The sequence below is a fragment of the Tachysurus vachellii genome, chromosome 23 (genome assembly GCF_030014155.1).
Source record: "Tachysurus vachellii isolate PV-2020 chromosome 23, HZAU_Pvac_v1, whole genome shotgun sequence".
Lineage (NCBI taxonomy): Eukaryota > Metazoa > Chordata > Actinopteri > Siluriformes > Bagridae > Tachysurus > Tachysurus vachellii.
The window spans coordinates 7,443,702-7,464,635 of NC_083482.1; the positions used below are offsets into that span (position 1 = coordinate 7,443,702).

General features: G+C 38.1%; 1 protein-coding gene and 1 long non-coding RNA gene across 4 annotated transcripts in view; both read left to right on the forward strand.

Annotated features, from left to right (window-relative positions):
- Positions 1–5,932: 5,932 nt before the first annotated feature.
- LOC132839047 (uncharacterized) lies at positions 5,933–9,281 on the forward strand. The gene is made up of 3 exons (XR_009647687.1): positions 5,933–6,149; positions 6,316–6,561; positions 6,708–9,281. It is a non-coding gene; the product is annotated as an uncharacterized LOC132839047 (long non-coding RNA).
- Positions 9,282–10,133: 852 nt separating this feature from the next.
- The window catches only part of myo1ea (myosin IEa), a 44,419-nt gene continuing 33,618 nt past the window's right edge, over positions 10,134–20,934 (forward strand). For all 3 annotated transcript variants that reach the window (XM_060858932.1, XM_060858933.1, XM_060858934.1), the window contains exon 1: positions 10,134–10,397. In XM_060858932.1, coding sequence (XP_060714915.1) covers positions 10,395–10,397 — 3 coding nt within the window. In that variant the 5' untranslated portion in view covers positions 10,134–10,394. The remainder of the gene's footprint in view (positions 10,398–20,934) is intronic.

Here is a 20,934-nt window from a genome sequence, read left to right on the forward strand (position 1 = left end):
AGTAACGAAGATGCTTAGTGGAAATATAGCGGAGTAAAAGTATACATTTTATCTAGAAAATGTGGTGGAGTAAAAGTGAAAGTTGACATAAAATTAAATAGCGAAGTAAAGTACGGTAACGAAGTATTTATACTTCGTTACATTACAACACTGAAAACGTCACTATGAAACCAATCATGCATATTTTGAACAAAATTGCCCTCAGAACACAGAGTTAAGGACAACAAAAATAAACCAGCTGAAATCATCCTATGAAGCTACAAGCAGTGTAATAGTTAGATCAGGCCATCACACCTTTTATGCCCAAGTTTAAACAACTGGTGGCACAAAGAAGGTGTCACCTTTCACACTAAAAGACCTACCATGATGTTTTTTGTGTATAGTTTGAAAGTTCTGTGGATTTTTTTGTTGGAGTTCTCTATTTGTAATTTGACGATCACTTTTCCGGACCTCGGACTGAATGGAAATTTGGTAAGTGGACCTTGCAAGTTTATATTTGAGTACTCCTGCTATAGTACATTTGTTTACATTTCTGCTTCATTTTGTAAATCCATGTGATTTGTGTCTTGTGAAAATAAAGTGGTTTCAGTCTGCTTCATCTTTGCTTCATGGCTAAGGAGCTTGTTAGGACACTGCCACTGAGTTTAATAATGTAAACTATAGTTCCTCTATCGTAGGTCACTAACAGGCGGACCGCGGTCCCGGACCTACAGCCAAAACAAAATGAGTTAAAACTTGACGGGGCGCTTCTGTTTAACCGGCGCAGCTTTTGCAATCTTTACGGTAGTGGTGGAGGAAACGCACAGACCAATTGCATGCGAGTTAAGCCATCCCACGTGATACCACTCAGCCAATCAAGTCTGTGCATTCCTGAAGTAAACACTGCGACTGAACAGCGCAAGACAGAGGAGAGAGAATTAGAGTAAAGTTACACAGAAAAGAAAGATAGCGATACATGTAGAAAACAAAGGGAGAGAAACAGACGAGTGAGACGGAGAAAGGGAGAGAAACAGACGAGTGAGACGGAGAAAGGGAGAGAAACAGACGAGTGAGACGGAGAAAGGGAGAGAAACAGACGAGTGAGATGGAGAAAGGGAGAGAAACAGACGAGTGAGACGGAGAAAGGGAGAGAAACAGACGAGTGAGATGGAGAAAGGGAGAGAAACAGACGAGTGAGATGGAGAAAGGGAGAGAAACAGACGAGTGAGATGGAGAAAGGGAGAATATACAGTAGAACAAATGGCGCTCTCCAAAAAAAGAAAAGTGGACAGCGAAAATATTTAATCCAGAATGGACAGATTCATTTCTGTTCACACTTCACACTTCACACTAAAGCAGTGTGTCTCATATGTTCAGAAACCGTGGCACTTATTAAAAGTGACAATGTGAAACACCATTATGAGACAAAACATACACGTTTTGAACAAACATATCCACTCAAATCTGAAGACAGCGTCCCTGAGACAGCTTTCCCAGGTCTGAGGAAAGTAGCCCTATACAGTACATCCTGACCATGTTTGGCTCTACATACAACTGCGAGGCAGTTTTCTCTACGATGAACATAATCCAATCTAAATATGGTTCCAGGGTCACTAATGAGCACCTCCACATGTGTATGAGAGCGGCCCTGACTCCATTCAAGCCCAGGTTTAACCCTAACCCAAGCCAAGCTAGAGCTCAGTTCTCTCACTGAGATATAAAAGGGAAGTTAAGCACTTTATTTAAACATACACAATTTTCACATTTTATTTATTTTCTCTTATTTTGAAATGTAGCCGGGGGGCACGGTGGCTTAGTGTTTAGCACGTTCGCCTCACACCTCCAGGGTCTGGGCTCGATTCCCGCCTCCACCTTGTGTGTGGAGTTTGCATGTTCTCCCCGTGCCTCGGGGGTTTCCTCCGGGTACTCCGGTTTCCTCCCCGGTCCAAAGATGGTAGGTTGGTACATGGTAGGTTGATTGCCATCTCTGGAAAAACTGTCCGTAGTGTGTGATTGCGTAAGTGAATGAGTGTGTGTGTGCCCAGCGATGGGTTGGCACTCCGTCCAGGGTGTATCCTGTCTTGATGCCCGATGACGCCTGAGATAGGCACAGGCTCCCCGTGACCCGAGGTAGTTCACATAAGCGGTAGAAGATGAATGAATGAATGAAATGTAGCCCTACTTTTATTTAATGAGAGAACGTTATACATATATACAATCATACATATGTTCAGTTATGTTACGTGACAATAAATATTGTCAAAAAGTTTTTGAATTGTACTGAATTTATACGATTTGACAGTCAGGTATTGATTGCTTGCAGATGTTGATACAACTACTGTACTAGGCTACTTAAATATATATCACACTAACTAGTTAGACATTATGATCTTCCGGACCTTTGATTCAAGAAATTTTCTCTTACTGGACCTCTTTAAATTTTAGTTGAATACCTCTGCTCTATATTATTATTGAAATCTGTCTTTTCCAACCACTTCAAGCATGAATTAGTATCAATACTATTCTATTTTATAAACATTTTGATTGATACACCCCATAATTAAGTGTTCCAGATCTACAGGGCAGTCACGTGTTACACATTGAGAGTGACAGTCACGCATTTGGATCTTTTGTCACGCTCTCCCGCCACACATTGTAGCCTATTTCTCACGCAGAAAAACTGACTATTTAATATGCCACAGAGCCCAAAATGTATCAGTCTGCATCGCTGTCTCTATGGAACCGGGCAGGAATCAAGCACGTCTCCCCTGGAGTTCTTAGTCGAGCCTGACACTTCTCAGCCAATCAAAAAAAGAGGCTACACAACAGCCAATCAGAAAATAGCATTATCTGGGTAAGATTTAATGCAACAACCAACAAAAAAACATATTCATTATAGAGGGTATTTTTGATGATCGGTTTGAACAAAACTTCAACACGAAACAGCTTGTCTCTGGACGGGACATTTTCCTTATTCACTCACTCTCACTCATTTTCTACCGCTTATCCGAACTACCTCGGGTCACGGGGAGCCTGTGCCTATCTCAGGCGTCATTGGGCATCAAGGCAGGATACACCCTGGACGGATTGCCAACCCATCGCAGGGCACACACACACTCTCATTCACTCACGCAATCACACACTACGGACAATTTTTCAGACCTACCATGCATGTCTTTGGACCGGGCGAGGAAACCGGAGTACCCGAAGGAAACCCCCGAGGCACGGGGAGGACATGCAAACTCCACACACTGTGAGGCGAACGTGCTAACCACTAAGCCACCGTGCCCCCGCTAGCTGTCCTTATTCATGACCCTAAATATGCCTGGGCTTGAGCCGAACTGTTTTAAATGGGAGCAACATTACAAATGAAAAAGGAGTCCAAACACTTAAACAACACCAGTCATAACCTCTCTCTCTCTCTCTCTCTCTCACACACACACACACACACACACAAATTAATTAATGGAAATTAAACAAATGCTTTGTATTTGGTTAAATTGCGGTCAGTGATGTCACGCTTGCCTGTCTTCAAAACTTGAGAGCCCTGGATCTATGGAAAAGATCTATGAACAACAAATGGACACTATGAACACTCTGTGGTCTTGATTAGCAATTTGCCTAATCACTGACGAGGACCATCAAATTTATAGCTTTAGCATTTCGTTTAGTGTTTAGTATTTCATATTTAAAAACATTATAAATGTCTATGACACAGATCAAAAGCTACATAAACAAATCATGAAAGATTTATTCAGATTACATTTATTTATTTATTTATTTATTTATTTATTTATCTATATATCAGTAGATATTCCAATTTAACAAAAAATAAATAAAATAAACAATGGCAAACCTGAAAATTTGTTTTCAACTTTAAAGAGAGGTTTTAGGATTTAAGGTTAAGAGAGAGAGAGAGAGAGAGAGAGAGAGAGAGAGAGAGAGAGAGATTATAACTAACCTAGAGAGAGAGATGCTATAACTAACCTTGTGTGGTATAAAAGGGTAAAGGAAGAGACCTCTTATTGATGTTCTTTGGTTGGCTCTCAGTCCTACATTTTCCCATCACCCTGCCAATGTAAGCCCAGTAACCCTAAGGAGGATCCTCTATTTTGACAATATAATATATTTGGGCTAATGTTAGTTATGTAGACTGCAGGTATACAAAATAGAAATTTGAAAATTCATTTATTTGAAAATTCATTCATTTACAAGGACAAAACAAAATTTGACTTAATTGCTACATCATTATATATCTTTTATGCACAGATTTTACAATAAGTGTGACTAATATTGGAAATAAATCATGTGAAATGGATTCTGATTTCATAATCTTGTCACAATACACCATGGACAATTCCCACAGAGACCACCAGAGGTCGCCATCACTCACATTTTCTCCTATGAATGTCTTCCTTTGTTGCCTGTCTCACTTCCTGTGTTTGTGGGCACCTGTTTTATTCCCTCTAATTAGATTCCCTTTATCAGCTTTTCATGTCATCTCTCTGTAGCTGTGGATTATTAACATTGTTGTGTTGTATTTGTGTTACTATGTTTGTGTTGATGTTTTCTAGCCTAGGGTAGCTTTCCCTTCCCTGCTCTCACCTGACCTTGCCCTGCCCTGCCTTAGTCTATAATTTGCATTTGTGTCCAGATCCAACCTTGCACTTGTCACAATATTGATATTTCTTTTTACATTAGCGTTGTTTAAAGGAGGGTTTTACTTTAGCAAGCAATGCGATTTTTAAAAATGTTATTTTATTGTTATTGCACATGCAACAGAATTTAATTAATAGCAATCCATCTAACAGGCAAATAAAACATGATTCCATGTATGTTACAAAGAAAAATGATGATTAAATTCACTACAACGCAAGAAAGGGGTTTTACAAGTGCATCATTTATAGTTTGTAGTGCAAAGCATTTACTGTCAGGATGAAGTACTGCTGAGGTAATAGATATAGTATTGATGGCTGTAGAACCATGATAACATGTAGTGCAATATGTAGTAGTACTTTCACTACAAGTTAACAAGCAAGAATAGAGTACACATTTTGCTACATCAAGGTCATTTGTTCAAGTCATGTAACAATGAGAACAGGACCAGGGTATGTTCCAGAAGAGTCCTATTGCACTGGAAACACCTAGCAATCTTTGTCTTCAGGGTCAAGGTTTGAGCTTGTGAGGGAACCAGATGGACAATATATAACAGCTCTAGAGAAGAAGCTTTTCCTTAAACATGTGTGTAGTAAACTTGTGTGAGTGTGTAGTTGGATTTGTAGTGTTTCCCCTACGATAAGGGGATAAATAGGCAGTGTTCAGGGTGGGATGGTCCTTTGTGATGCTCAAGGCTTGCTCATCTTTAAAATAGCAGTTTACAGTTTTTCTCAACTGCTTTCAGTCATTTCTCACAACAGAACTGCATTTCTCAAAACTACTCGTTCCACCGTCAGATCCAATTTTTCTTATCATATCAGCAATGTCTTGTTGTTTTCATGAAATTGCAATTGCTTTTGGACAACATGCAAATGGTTCTGTACATCTGTCAGCTGCTTTTGACAATTCTTGTTGCTTTTGTCCTGCTGTGCAAAATAACTTGTCCTGGTTCTCATCTGAAATGTCACAACCACGAAACCAATTAGTCTTTTTCTCAGGTTGGAAGTCTGTACTATTAAAATGAGTGAACATGTTCTCAGAATTGTATGTCTGTACGGATTTCTACAAATTGTGAGTACATGTTTGCTAAGAAATATGTCCAGAATTGAGAAATTGCTCTCAGGTGAGTCTTCACCTTCGTTAACGAAGAGAAACATGTGCAACTCTAGATTAACCAATGATCAACCAGTTCTAGCTCAGAGGTGCAACTCATGAAGTCTGATTTGGCAGGGTCACATATATATACAGTGCAGAACACAAGTGTTCCCCTTTCTGATAATGGAAGCTGAAGGAAGAAGAGGATTAAGACTGCGTGGTGGAAGAGTACAGAGACACAACAGAGGAAGGGGTATAAGATGCCAAAGATACACAGAGATTCCAGATGAAATCAGGGCCACACTGGAGGATCATGTTATCAATCATGGCCTTACAGTGGAAGAGGGTCGAAGGGTGCAGCCAAATGTTGGGAGAACAACTGTGGCATCAATAATTCAATCATTTTGTAGAGAGAACAGGTATGTAATGTACTCTATAGTACAGTAATACTGTAGACTTACTGTTACATATACTGTAACACACCTTAGGTTATCCATGCATACAGTATTCTTAGTTATTTACTGTATGAATCAAAATCCTGTGATCCTTATACTACTATAATTTACAATATATTTTCTCATGTAGGACTGCAAGACAACCTCGCAGGGGTGGCAGAGGGCCCCTTTTCACACCTCAGCAGGAGGAAGCTATTTGCAACATGGTTATGTCTAACAATGCCATAAGACTAAGGGAGATACAAAGTGCTAATTTTGAAGATGACGGTATCTTTGAAAAGATACAATCTGTGAGCATTTCATATAGACAGGGTCTTGAAAAGACATGTAATCACCATGAAGCAGCTGTACAATGTACCCTTTTTTGTTTGTACAGGTATGTTGTATACTCACTATACTGTAAGAGTAACTTATACACATTTGATATTGGTGGAACTTCATAGATCTTTATATTTCATGTAGCTGTAAACAATGAAGACAAATACTGTAATTTATGCACACTGTGTTTTTTCTGGTATATAGCGCATAATGGAAATGGAATCAAGAGAACAACCTTACAACTTCATATACTTGGATGAGGCTGGCTTCAACCTGGCCAAAGGCAGAAGGCATGATGGAAATCTAATCGGCCAGAGAGTTACTGTTGTTGTCCCAGGCCAACGTGGAGGAAACATCACTGTGTGCTGCTATTTCAGACCAAGGTGTGCTAGCTCATATTCCTATTATGGGACCGTAGAACACACAGCATCTCCTTACATTCTTAGACAATCTCTATAGAAATGTCATTCCTGAAGATGAGAGGGACCTCAATCGAGATGATCTACCAAAGTTTGTAGTAATTTGTGACAATGTCAGTTTTCATCACTCTGACAACATCAGGCAGTGGTTTGTCCACCACCGCAGGATGCTGATTGAATTCCTTCCACCCTTCTCCCCGTTCCTGAACCCAATTGAAGAGTTTTTCTCGGCTTGGACGTGGAAGGTTTATGATCATCAGCCATATACGCAGATGACACTGCTGGCTGCCATGGATGCAGCATGTGAGGACATCTCAGCAGATGCATGCAGAGGTTGGATTAGGCACTCAAGAAGATTCTTTCCACCGTGCATAGCAAGGGAAAATATATGTTGTGATGTGGATAAGAATCTGTGGCCCAACACACAGGGCCGACATGACGCATAGGGAAACTGCCACGTAATTTCACCTTTACCTTCTGTTGTACATGTATAGTTTTTCCCACTTTGTCTTTTTCAGGTTTCCATTTGTGGGTAAATAGCCTATGTGTAGTTTTCTTTGTTTTCTGTATGTAAGTACCACTATTGACAGTACAGTGAAAATGTGAATACAGTCTGATCTTTTGTTTCGATTCTTCCATATACTGTTACGTGGGTCGATGTTGATTGGTTAGATGGAATCAATCAGAAAAATTATCTATTCATACCATGGAAGTTACTGTAACACCTGGTTGATGCACAATGGTTTGCAAGAGTAACTTCTTTTTTTACCGGAGGGACACTGTAAATTATGACACACACCAGTACGGTAATTTAGTGGTTTCTAGTCATCAAAACCTGACTTGAGTATAATTTAAATAACTAAAACTGAGTATGATGTTCTACTGACAACATGACTAATAATTTTGCCTGTCACGTTCACATTGTTGAAAAAATGACATGGGATTCTGCTGCCTCTGACACAATGATTGATGAAAAAACATGCTTTTGCACGATAGACAAAGCATTTTGAGCAGGTGACATGTATTTTCCGGTTATCCACTATGTTGTGCAGTTTGTACGTGTTGTTTTGAGAAATGCACTTGGAGAGCTGCAAACTTCAATTCTGATCTGAGAAATGACTGAAATCAGTTGAGAAAAACTGTAATAGAAATCCATCTAACAGGTAAATAAAGCATGATTCCATGTATGTTACAAAGGAAAATGATGATAAAATTCAGTACAAAGCAAGAAAGGGGTTTTACAAGTCCATCATTTATTGTACTTCAGGATGAAGTACTGCTGAGGTAATAGATATAGTATTGATGGCTGTAGAACCATGATAACATGTAGTGCAATATGTAGTAGTACTTTCACTACAAGTTAACAAGCAAGAATAGAGTACACATTTTGCTACATCAAGGTCATTTGTTCAAGTCATGTAACAATCATTAATGAGAACAGGACCAGGGTATGTTCCAGAAGAGTCCTAGTGCACTGGAAACACCTAGCAATCTTTGTCTTCAGGGTCAAGGTTTGAGCTTGTGAGGGAACCAGATGGACAATATATAACAGCTCTAGAGAAGAAGCTTTTTCTTAAACTTGTGTGTAGTAAACTTGTGTGAGTGTGTAGTTGGATTTGTAGTGTTTCCCCTACGATAAGGGGATAAATAGGCAGTGTTCAGGGTGGGATGGTCCTTTGTGATGCTCAAGGCTTGCTCATCTTTAAAATAGCAGTTTAATAACGCCTTTAGAAACACAACAACAGCAACACAGAGGCATTACATACATAATTAAATGTTTTAGTAGGTCTACTTTTGGGAACCCAAGACAAGTCAAGTCAAGTCACTTTTATTGTCACATCACCACAGCACATGTGCCTTGGTGAGTGAAATTCTTAGGAGCGAACTCCAGAAATTGCAGAACAATTTTACAGATAATGAGTTGACATGTGAAAATGTGCAATTTGCTCATACGTATAGTCAGTGCAATATGTGTGTACAATATGTACAATTTGTTAATATGTACAATTAACAAACAGATAATGAAATCAACATGTGAACATGTGCAATATGCTCATACATATAGTCAGTACACACAGTGTAGTATTGACATCCTTACAGTACATTATATGCAATATGTACTTATATATGTATATGTGTAAATATATGTAAATATATTATATATAAAATATTATAAGGTGCAACAGATTGTACAGGTACAGAAGTGACATGGATCTGCATCGGATGTATCTAGTGGTAACAGATGGATTATTGTATTAAATGCAGTTGAAAGACACCACATTACCTATGAATCTTTGTAAATCATATAAAATATATTTACTGGTAAATATATACCATATAAAATATTTACCGGAGGATTTTTTTTATCTCATAGGGAGGATTTCTGACTTAAAGAGGAAAGTAAAGAAACCATTTTCAACCAGTGTTTCTATGCCTTATATTTAGTTATTTTTCTGCTGTAAATATTATATGTTATAAATTATGAATAAACATGTGAACAGACATACTGTGTGTAATACAAATGGATAAACATACTATCATAAGTACTGCATTATCAGGACTGTCAGTCATCAAATCATCTGTATATATTACACACACTACTGCTATATATTGTACAACAAGCATAATATTGCACAATATTGTTACTTGCACTCCCACACTTTATGTACATAACTGATCGCTCATATTCTATATTCATATTTAATACTCATTCTGTCTATATTGTATCTCATCGTCTGCATTGTCTTGTAGAGTTTGTATAGTATAGTGTTATTTATGTCTGTACTTTTGAGAGTCACAAACAGCTGGAACCAAATTCCTTGTGTGTGTCAACACAATTGGCCAATAAACCTGATTCTGATTCTGATTCTGATGTGACAGACAGACAGACAGACAGACAGACAGACAGACAGACAGATAGATAGATAGATAGATAGATAGATAGATAGATAGATAGATAGATAGATAGATAGTACTATTTATCTTACTTCTTGTGACTTCAGAGTCAAAAAAACAGTAGCGTCTCGCTTTAATGAGCCACAGATAAATTCCTCACGTGCTGCGTTAACTTTTTATATCTCGGCATTATGATAACAACAAAGACAACAGCGCCTCCTATTGGTCGTTTGTTGCAGCCCTTGTTACCATTTATGGACTAGTCACGTCATGTGTATTCGGTCAGCAGCGCGGTGAAGTGAGCTCGTCCCAGCCGGCTGTGCTCACTGAGATACAGCGCAGCCTTAGCAACTGCAAACCTGCTGTCGACATGGACCTCTGAGGACAAACATTTGTACCGTTTTATTGGGCTTTTTCTACTTCTTCTGCTTCACACACACACACACACACACACACACACACACACACACACACACACACACACAAAGGAGTTGTGTTTCTGCGACAGGGACACAAAACAAAGGATACTCTACAACCCAGACTGCTACAAGGTGTCTGTCTGTCACCAGCTGAAACTATGGTGAGTTACATTTATCACTCACCTGCTTATGTGTCTTTGATCTGACACATTTCATTTGTTCCTATTTTCTAAAAGAAATATATGCATAATATTTTTTTATTAATGATAATAATAATTTATTGCTCAGAGATAAAGTTTCAACATGGTCATGATTGTTTTCTGAGTAATAATGTAAACTACACAAACTTTGATTTGTTTTGTTTTTATAAGAAACAAATCATGTTTATTTGTCCTCTACTTTCACTTATCTAAATAACTATTAATACCATAGTCGAGGAAATTCCCAAAATCGGGATACTTTGGGAATGAAGATGAGGGTCTGTGGGATTCAGGAGCACTGAATGGACCATTGAGGTGTCTTATTGAATTCAGTACACAGCTCTGTGGAGGGAAAAAAAAACCTTAGACTTGGTGTCAGGTTTGTTTTTGTGCCTTCACTTGCTTCTCTTCTCTGTTTTCCCTTCTGTCTAACAGATCATACTCTGATTAGACTCGGATAGAAACTGGTATCTCATAGTATCTCATAGGTCCTGCCTAGCTTTATTTATTTATTTAGTCTATATTTGTTTACTATTTTATTTACAATTAACAATAGCAATATTGAGACATAAATCGAGCCACAGATAAGATGTTACCCAAAACAATAGCATGATTGTTACCCAGAAAACAGCCTTCACGTCACAGCAGTCACGTCGCAAAAGACACGACAACAAAACTGTTAAATTCTGGACAACTCATACTGTACTGAATTATTCTTGTTTAAATAGCTTTAAATCAATCGCTTGCTTTTTGTTTCTCTAATGCTGGGTATCTAGAACTATAAGCTCTCTCTCTCTTCAGGATAGACAGATCATGAAAATAAATGTGACAACAACAATATAACTTGTACTCCATGCTTCTGTTTTGTTTACAAGTTGGATTAAATGATTGATAGATAGATCTGGTAACAAAATATGCTATAAATACTTTCAATTTCCGTTCAAAGTACATATTGTACCAGGAAATTATTTATGCACCTAAGATTTATCTACAGTTCCTTCTTGGCACGCTTTAGGAACGTATATCTGGGTTAAATAAGAGTTGGCTTGATTATTTATAGCTGATCCCTAGACTGCAGGTCAGAAATACATACAGATATATGATATCCATTTTGTAAATAGTCTGTGTTCTTTTTAATCATGTCACTTTTCAGACAGACTTCAGCTCCGTAGAGTCACATTCTTCTATCTTTATCCAGCACTGCTGTATTTCACGTTTAGTCGCATTGCACCTACCACAGAGCAGGTTAAGCGAGTCCGTCCATCTCATCCATGCAGTTCAGCAGTTGTTTAAAGAGCTTGGCCACCTGCAGAACTGGTTTTTCCTACAGGCATAGACTCATAAAACAAACCTCATTAGGTAATGCAGAGCTAATGCACTCTACTCCTTTCTAGGTGTGAACTGTGTACGCAATCGTATTTAACATCTCCGAATTCCTGTGTGTGTTTCGTAAGTTAGTGGGGTTTTTTTTAGAACGTAATGTATGGCATGAAAGTGACAGTGTTGTTGATTAAAAGAATGTGTAGACGATAACCAGGTATATAGAGTCCATTCAGAGAGCTACACCTCTTTGCTACTGTGTAATAAATGGCAGTCACATACTTATTAAATAACAAAGTTAGTTGTTGTTTTAGGTGCCATTCAAACGTTAGTGTCAACTCAACACAAGTCCTCATTTGAATGATGGAAACTCAAAGGAAATGGCATAAGTTTCCAAGTGTAGTGTAAATACTGCTCACTCCCACATCACCGACTGATGTCCTGACAAACTGTGGATAAGAGTTTTTCCAAACACAAGATGTCTAGACGTTCAGCACAGCGCATTGCATTTGTTGATTTTGCTTTGTTTTACAAAACCAGAAGTAGTCCTTGGATACAGTGATGCGTCATTGAGAGATGGGATCCACATCTGTGTTCAGTGCTTAAGACTAATGTGAACTTCATAGGGGTTCATGAAGGTTACACACATTCACCAGTGCTAACCAAACAACTGCCAGGCTTCTTTGTCTTTTTCGTTCGGCCCTAAAGGCAAATTTTGGCCACACTGTGATAGATTTACTGTCTGCTGTTTGTGAAAAAAAGCAGTCACGTGGACTGTCTGGGATATCAAGCAGAAAGAAGGTTTGCACATTCTGTCTTCTAACTCTTCCTTTTCTCCTTTCTCTGGATGCTGAATAGTAGGTCAGTATGGCAGCATATGTTTTGCATTAAGATGGCTCCCCCATCTCCCCACAATACACACACACACTTTAAAAACGTAATTTTTGCACTCTCCCTTGTTCTGCCAAGAGGCTACATAGGAATTCAGCCTCTAAGTCTGAGCTGTGGCATTCATGAAGCACCAGAGCTGAGATGCCATATTTTGTGACCATTTTGATTAATTATGTAAGTTATTCTTGGTTCTCTTCACTAAAGCAATTCCAGGCTTCAGTGAGCTTGCTGGATATGTGTAAGAATCAGACTGAATTTAATCCTAGCGTTTTCTTTTTTTGGAGTCAAACCATTATTGTTCAATTACCAAACGCATAGTATGACGTTTCTCCCAGTCCTCTTCCTCCTCCTCCTCCTCCTCAAAAAAAGAAACCTCAAATAGTCTAAAACAAATTCTTTAGTAGTTCAATTTGCATTTTTATTTCTTTTCTGATGTAAAGCCAATAACATTTCAGCTGCATGCTCCATGCAACATATTACAATTAGTTCCATTCTGTATATCCACAGAGCCTACTGTATGTTCTCGGTCCTAACATCGAGATTCGTATGTCATGGCGTTTCTCTGCACTGCTGGTCTAGTTCTGTTTTAAGACAAGCTAGCTGTATTCTGGAAGACATTATGGTAGCATTCCCTCTAGCCAAACCATAAAACCCCATGTTTCATAACGGAATAACAGAAACGGTATATGGTCTGTATTTTCGTTGTCTCATTTTTTAATTTTTTTACAGAGGTTCAGCCTTAGTGCTTGAGATGTTAAAGCAGCAAACCTACGACAGTTTTATTTACTGCTCTGTAGTTCTGCACAGGAACAGCAGTTGGCTTATCTTCGTCTCAAACGGAAAAATCTTTAAAAAAAAAAAAAACACAGCCAAGTCTTTGAACGTGTCATGCAGAGAAGCTTTTCTTTCAGGGAAAGGTGTTGCTCTTGGAGAAACGCAGGTCTAGATCTTCGATCTTTATCCAGAACTTTGTGGCTTAAATCGGTTAGTTGCAACATTTCTAAAGGTTGTTGTTGCTACAGTAGTCCAGTTCATAGGGTGTACAATCCTTGTACCTGAAATACCCCAAATTGTTTTGATTCTTTGCTTGTAATTAGAGCTGCATGCCATTTATCCAAGTTCAGGATTAAATAACTGGTTTTCTTGTGACACACTCAATGGGAAGTCTTCTACCAAAATGGTTTTAAAGTGATTTTACATCTTCACCGTGTATCAGAACATCAGGGTTTCAGATTACCAATGCTAACTTGCTATAATCATCAAATCAGGAGGGATCTTTATCTTTACAGCCAGACTGTCCAGTCACAAGCAGGGTCTCAGATCTGTGGAGGATCACATGGATTATGGGTATGAAGCTTGGATGATGTCTGATTAAGATCTTAGTCATGGGACATTTTGACATTTCTGGATGTTCAACCCATAATGGATCGTAGCCATCATTATTTACATTATTCCAGGAGAACTTGACCAGATGAACTTTTTTTTTTATTAGGGTTCACTACCAAATTCCTGATATTTTAGAGATTCTTCTGCATGGAAATCTACAAGTTCATTGTTCATTTCATTGTACCATCCCTCCCCTATGTATGGCTGTATTTATTCCTTAAGTGGTTAAAAAATTAGACAGAAGTTGGCTTGGTTGAAGAAAATACTTAAAAAGTGCCACCAAGAAAAAAAGTCACCAAAATCTCATTTTAGTGAAACAAAATACAAATTTTGAATTTAAAACAAATCACGTTTTTAAAACGAGGGCCGAGCTAAAGGATTAAAGTTGCTAAGTCATCCCTTATATGATTTTCTATACCAGCAGCTCTGACAGATGACGGTAATTCAGATCACCAGTTTATATTAATTCTCGTTTCTGTAGGTACGCAGCTGTAGCTGAATCATAGACCGCTTATTAAAAATATGTCAAAAAGAATAAATTGTGAAGCTTTAAAGACAAAAACAGGATCTAATGTCCTTTAGGGACATTCTACAAAAAATAAATATAATAAGAAACTGATACAGATCAGAATCAGTATTTCATTCGTTAATCATTTAAATAAATAATATTATAGAAGAGAAATAAAACATTCCAGGATTGGAAAATAATCACCTTTGTGGTTATTATCTTGAGGATGATTTATGTTAGTATTTTTATTCCTTAAATAATATTCAAATTCTTGCCTCTGTCCAGATGTGTGAGAATATATATCTGAAATAGTCATGGATTTGACATAAATCCTGGTTAGTGATGCAACAACATTATATGTTATATATGGTTAATGTAATAACATTGTATCTGACATTACTACTACTGACCTTCTGACAAAAAATAAGATAAGGTCTTGGTAACTGTGTCTTTAACTTCTGAGCCCCAAACTACGTAAGGATCATTGTTCCTTGTTAGGACTAAGAAGGAAAATATTGTGGTTGTGTCTTGAGGGAGAATCCTGCCTGTGTGTGCTACAGGACAAATCCTCGATCTGATCGTTTCCAAACAAAGATAGAAAACTGCTGTTTTCATATTTTCACATCCTGACTTCAATTGCAGCAGCAGATCAGGGCTGGATTTACATATAGCTTCGAGGATCACAGGATTACCTAATGGTCATGTCTGTTTGTGTGTCTGGATGGAATTTAAAGTAAATAACTGATCTGTTCCCATGTAATGTAATGTTAGTCCGAGTGAATCCCGTGTCTCCTGAGCTCAGTGTCTGTGTCACTTTTTCCACATTTGTGCAGTTTCTTAATGTGTCCTAATCACCAGAACATCTCTGGGCGGCTCATTGTGAGTCACAAATAAAACATCCTCCATCACTTCCCTCAGGAAGTCTGATCACAGGCCTACGTGAAAAATTGCTTACTATAGTAGCCAGATTTACACATATGAACAGACTGATTTAAATATCTTACCACCAGAATAGAGATATTTTTCGTCATTCACGTCCCACGTGGAGGCTCTTACAGCAGTGTGTGTATCAGTAAATGATGTACAAGCTTGAGTCATTTTCACAGTGCCACGTTTTTCCCTACTTGTCAGCAACTCCAGGAACTATTTGGCAGAAAGGGTTCAGCGTGATTACACTGTAGAGGTCACATTTCACAGATGATAGAGGATCTAGATTAAGATCATGAGCCAGAATCTGATGAGGGAAAGTTTTAAATGCATGCGTCAAAGAATTCATCTTATCTTTTCTGATCTTTTTCTGTCTTTCTAGGTTGCTGAATTCATCTCTGCTTTAACTAAGATACATTTTAGTATATATATATATATATATATATATATATATATATATATATATATATATATATATATATATATGTATATATATATATATATATATATATATATAATATAATCAGATTATTTTAGGGACAAAAAAGAAAAATAAAGCTTCATTAATATGTGTGCATAAGTATGCACACTTCTAAACTAATATTCAGTCTTTTTGGGTGTTGGATTTTAAGATAGATTTTAATATGCCAATATTTTCAATCTCGTTCTTACAAAATACGTCTGCTTCAGGTCACCTCAAATATTTTTTAGATGGATTCAGGTCTAGGCTCTGGCTATTGCATTAAAAGCATTTATCAAACACCTGAAGATTTTGCTCTAATCTGCACTAATTGCTTTATCTCTGTCAGTCCAATGTTTCCCAATTCCAATGCTATATTGGGTTGTTTGGGGTTTTTCCTGCTCCAGCACACTTATGGCTTATAATTTCCTAAATAACGATAAAACTCCTAAATAATTCAGAATTTATTACAATGTGTTAGAGAAGTAAAAATGATAAAATGTGCTAAACATGCCCAAGTTTATGCTGTTGGACTGAGAGACTTTGTAAAGGTAGCTCTCAGAGGGCTGCTGCATCGTTCCTCACACTGTGCCCAGTTCCTATTGGATGTTAGTAAGGGCTTGAAACCAGCAGCATTCCAAAGTGCAACCTGTTTACTTTTCCCTTAATCATTAGAAGCACACACACACACACACACACACACACACACACACACACACACACACACACACAGGGCAGTCAAGGCCACAGCAAGCCACTCCTGCCAGCCTCTATGCAGCATTTCTTCTTTTTGAATTCATGAGCGTTCAGAGCTCAGCAAATCCTCTTCAAAGTTTCGAGCTCAGCAATTATCAGAGATGGCCTCATATCAGCAATCAAGGTCAACATCGGAGTCTTTCCATCACCCAGGAGGACCAGTCCGACTGGCCCTTCCATTACTGTTGTAATAAACAGGGCGTTTCTGTTTTCAGAAATGCTCTGTTCATTGTTAGGTTGCTTTGGTGGAAGGCGTTGTGACTCGAGCTCTTGGGCAGAACCACGCTGAAAGCAGACAGATGAGGGGAGGGCAGGACGCGTCATTTAGTTTAATCAAGTTCCCACACATGCCTGCCTTTGATTAACAGCCTCGTTAGGAGCCTGTCATGTGGGCTAGTAAAATGGCCCTGACGTGGTGGTGTGTCTATGAATGTGTAGAAAATTTGTATAGATTGTTTGTTTTTTATGAGGCGATGGTTATTAATGCATAGTAGATGAAGGCTTGCAATAAGGCAGGACTTTTGCAGGACACATGCTTGCTCCTTTATAGGCCATAAACAAATCCTCAAAGCAAATTCTTCCTTTAGATGTTGTTTATTTGGCTATGGCAGAAATAGAAAATTATTCTTCATCCACATGCACGTGTGTACTTTTTCTTCAGTTATGTTTGATCATCATGAGTACTCCTAGTCTCTCTCTCTCTCTCTCTCTCTCTCTCTCTCTCAGACTCTCATACTCATCGAGGGCTGGAGTAACGACATCTAGGTCTTTGCCTGAAGAGTGGACTTGTTCCTTTGTTTCAGCCATGTTTTGTTTTTGTTGAATCAATTTTATTTGGTCTGTGCTTAAATACCTCATAGACGTACTTGCCAATTTGTTTTGTTTTGTTTTGGTTTTTTTCCACTTACACATCAAGTTTGGCTTTGATCTGGGAAAATTCTGTGTTCATGCTTTTATAAAGGGGGGGCAATTAATGGAGACCACAAGCTTTGACTCCTTCTGGTCTCGAGTTGCTCAAGCAGCCATTTGAGCTACTTAACACCAAGTGCTTATATTATTTGAGCAATTGACTCTGTTCTTGGAAACTACGACTCCATTATACACACAATTATCAACTTTTACCGTATTGCTCACCAATTCCCACCATCCAGCCAACTCTTCTCTTGGGTGAAGGCTAATGCTTTTTTTTTTTTTTTTTAATAATTTCATAATAAAGTCATAATTTCAGGTTTGAATGACATCTTTATCCACTACTTTTGTTAGCAACAAGTTAACCTGCTAACTGTAATGAATGAGTTGTTTTTTTCTCCTCAAACGGCATATAGACAATGTTTTAGATTTAATAATTCCATATGTATGAATGTTGACTGCTATAAAGTACTTACATACTAACATATAAATCGTACCTCATTTAAAAGCAAGAAGTGTTCCCTTGTTTGTTTATAATGCTGTGTTCAGCCATGTTAACTTGATGTCATTCTATAACCAGGGAAGGAACTCGGACAACCTCATGATGATGAGCTGGAATTTGAAGTTGAGGAGGTGTTTTTGTGATAAACGTAGCATAGCATACTATTAATGATTGACTTTGCAATCTAAATGGGAGGCTATGCTTGTTTTTTCCTCTTGAAATTGTTCTGTAGTCCACATAGATACTATAAAAATGTTAACGTCCTAATCATTTTGCAGTTAAACCATCTAGAGAGTATGCTCGGCTACGACAGGATAAGTGGTCAGTTGTAAAATTCGGACATAGTCATTTATTCTGGAAAAACAAAGCTATCACAGTGCTTGGTTCTCTCAGCGCTGGATGTGAATCTCAGACCACCCAGGGTGCAAAAGTGCTTTGTGCTTGCTCAGAGCATAAAGAAACCAGTATATGATTTCAAAGCTTTATAAAGATCCGGTCGTAGATGATCAGAAATGATATGACACTTCAATTAGTATAAAGCATACCCTGATTACATGCAGTACATTTCACTGCACAAACATGTGATACTTAAGAAGTAAAAGAGAGAAGGAGGAAAGCTGCACCCAGACAAATAAGAATAAGACTATTCACATTTACAGATATAGAAATGATTCACCTACATTCAGTTGTCTGGTAAAGAGCTAAAACGGTGCTAAGATTTGCTCATCGAATTCACTTCTCTTATTCTATTCCATTTGGGGGTTTTTCCACTGCTGAGAGGGTAAAGCAGAACAAAAAAACCAAAAACATGAAACCTGTGCTGAATTTAGAGTTTTTAAAGCAGTAGCCAGCCATTTATGGACCACTCCTACCTTGGCTTATGTTGCCCTGGCATTGTCTCTGGAGACGACGTAGATACCTCTAGTGCCTCCACCCTTAAGGCTGCAGGCTCACTCAACAATCTCTGAATCTTATCACCACTTTTAGTGAACCATTACCTCATACATAATTACAGCTTTTCTTCTATTATGTCATTAAAGACTTTAAAGCCCTTGTGTGTAACTTCTGTGCACCTTTGTGTGGTATGATAGAATAAATATATCATCATTACGATGGTGGATAAAATATCGTTTTAAACGTTCACTGTTTAAATTGTTTTTATGCTGTCAAGTGTAGGGAAGTGGATTTTTTTTTTTGGGTGTTAGTGTGTATGTTTTCCAAGATCGTAATGTTTTCCTGATTTCAATGTGAGAACTTTTTGTTTTGCTTTGTAACATTCTGAGGGAGAGACACCACACAGTCCAAGTGAGCAAGCTTGGCATCCTGTCCCTGGCATTGGATTAGAGTTATTATCCCCTTGTGCTGTACAGAGTTGATAGTACTCAGGACTAAGAGGTGGCTCATGTGCCAACTTGGATCTGTTTGCCAGTATATGCAGTCTGCCAAGTTTACACACCGGGGTTAATGAACTTGCAAACACAAAATCATTTCTGTTCTTTCAGAAAGCCATTTTATAAGTGCCACTTGCATAAATCTCACAGTAATACAGGTGGATAAAACTCTTAAAATTAATTGCCCGTGGAAACTACATGATCATCAACTAGCAAACCGCAGTTAGTGTGCATACCCAGCAAAGGATTTCAGCAGACCGCTCCAAGGACTCGAAATATACTGCAGCAGAATTGAATGATGTATGAAAAAACCTGGCTGTAGTTCAGCAACTCCAGCTTTCGAAAACATCACAGCTTCTGTAGCAGATCCTCTGTTTTAGCCGGTCACACGTGTTTATGTAAATGATTCTCCTGATTAGACAGAGTTGTTCGCTCGTATTCTTCATCCATTTACAGCATTTAGCAGACACTCTTATCCAGAGTGACTTACATTTTTATTTTTTTTAAAAAATACACCTGAGCAATCGAATGTTAAGGGCCTTGCAGTGGCAACTTGGTGGACCTAGGATTTGAACCAATGACCTACCGATCAGTAGTCGAACACCTTAACCACTGAGCTACTACATCCCACCTTAACCACTGAGCTACCACATCCGAACAGTTCAGATCCTTTGACATTAGCCAAACACCATAATGTGAAACGAGACATGATCACTGTAAATCTTCTCATTTATAGGTACGAACTAATCACTAATGGTTTATGGTGCATTGAAAGGTTCCTGTTTACCATTCAGTCATGTTAGTTGCTTATTTGGTCCTTTAGAAGCAGGGACCTTAACATATTATAGTTGAATACTGAATTGGCAAAAGCTCAATTTTAATGAGTTGGTATATATCTGACTGGTTATCTGACTGCTAATGCAAACATGCCAATTTCTCCTTTAAAAGACTTAAAAAAAAATGAAAGTCACTTTATAAATGATTACAGATGTTTCTGTAAATATGTGCTCTCTCCGTTCAACATGCATGAAACTGTTTTAATCTCTGTCTGGTTTCTTATTGCATGCTTTGTATCAATCATTCATCGATTCATTATAGTTTAAATTTGTATTTTGTCGCACATATCATATATCCACCTTTTCTTTTTCCACATCATCCACCTGTCTCTATACCCAGATGAAACTGAAATCATTTTAAATAATTTATTTTACAGTATCTGCTCCTGTCTGCTGAGGATCTGCTGATGTGCTCATGACATTAACTTGGTGGTTTAGTGTTCGGGATTAAGCTTTAAAATGGATGGGTAACTGAATCTCAGTACAATTTAACTTATTCAGTGCATATAAAATGTCACATACTGTATACGCTTGAGTGTTTAGAGTGACTGCTGGCCCTGGATCAGTCTTCCCTTTCAATGCAGAATGTCACTACAGAGAGGGAATGACCTG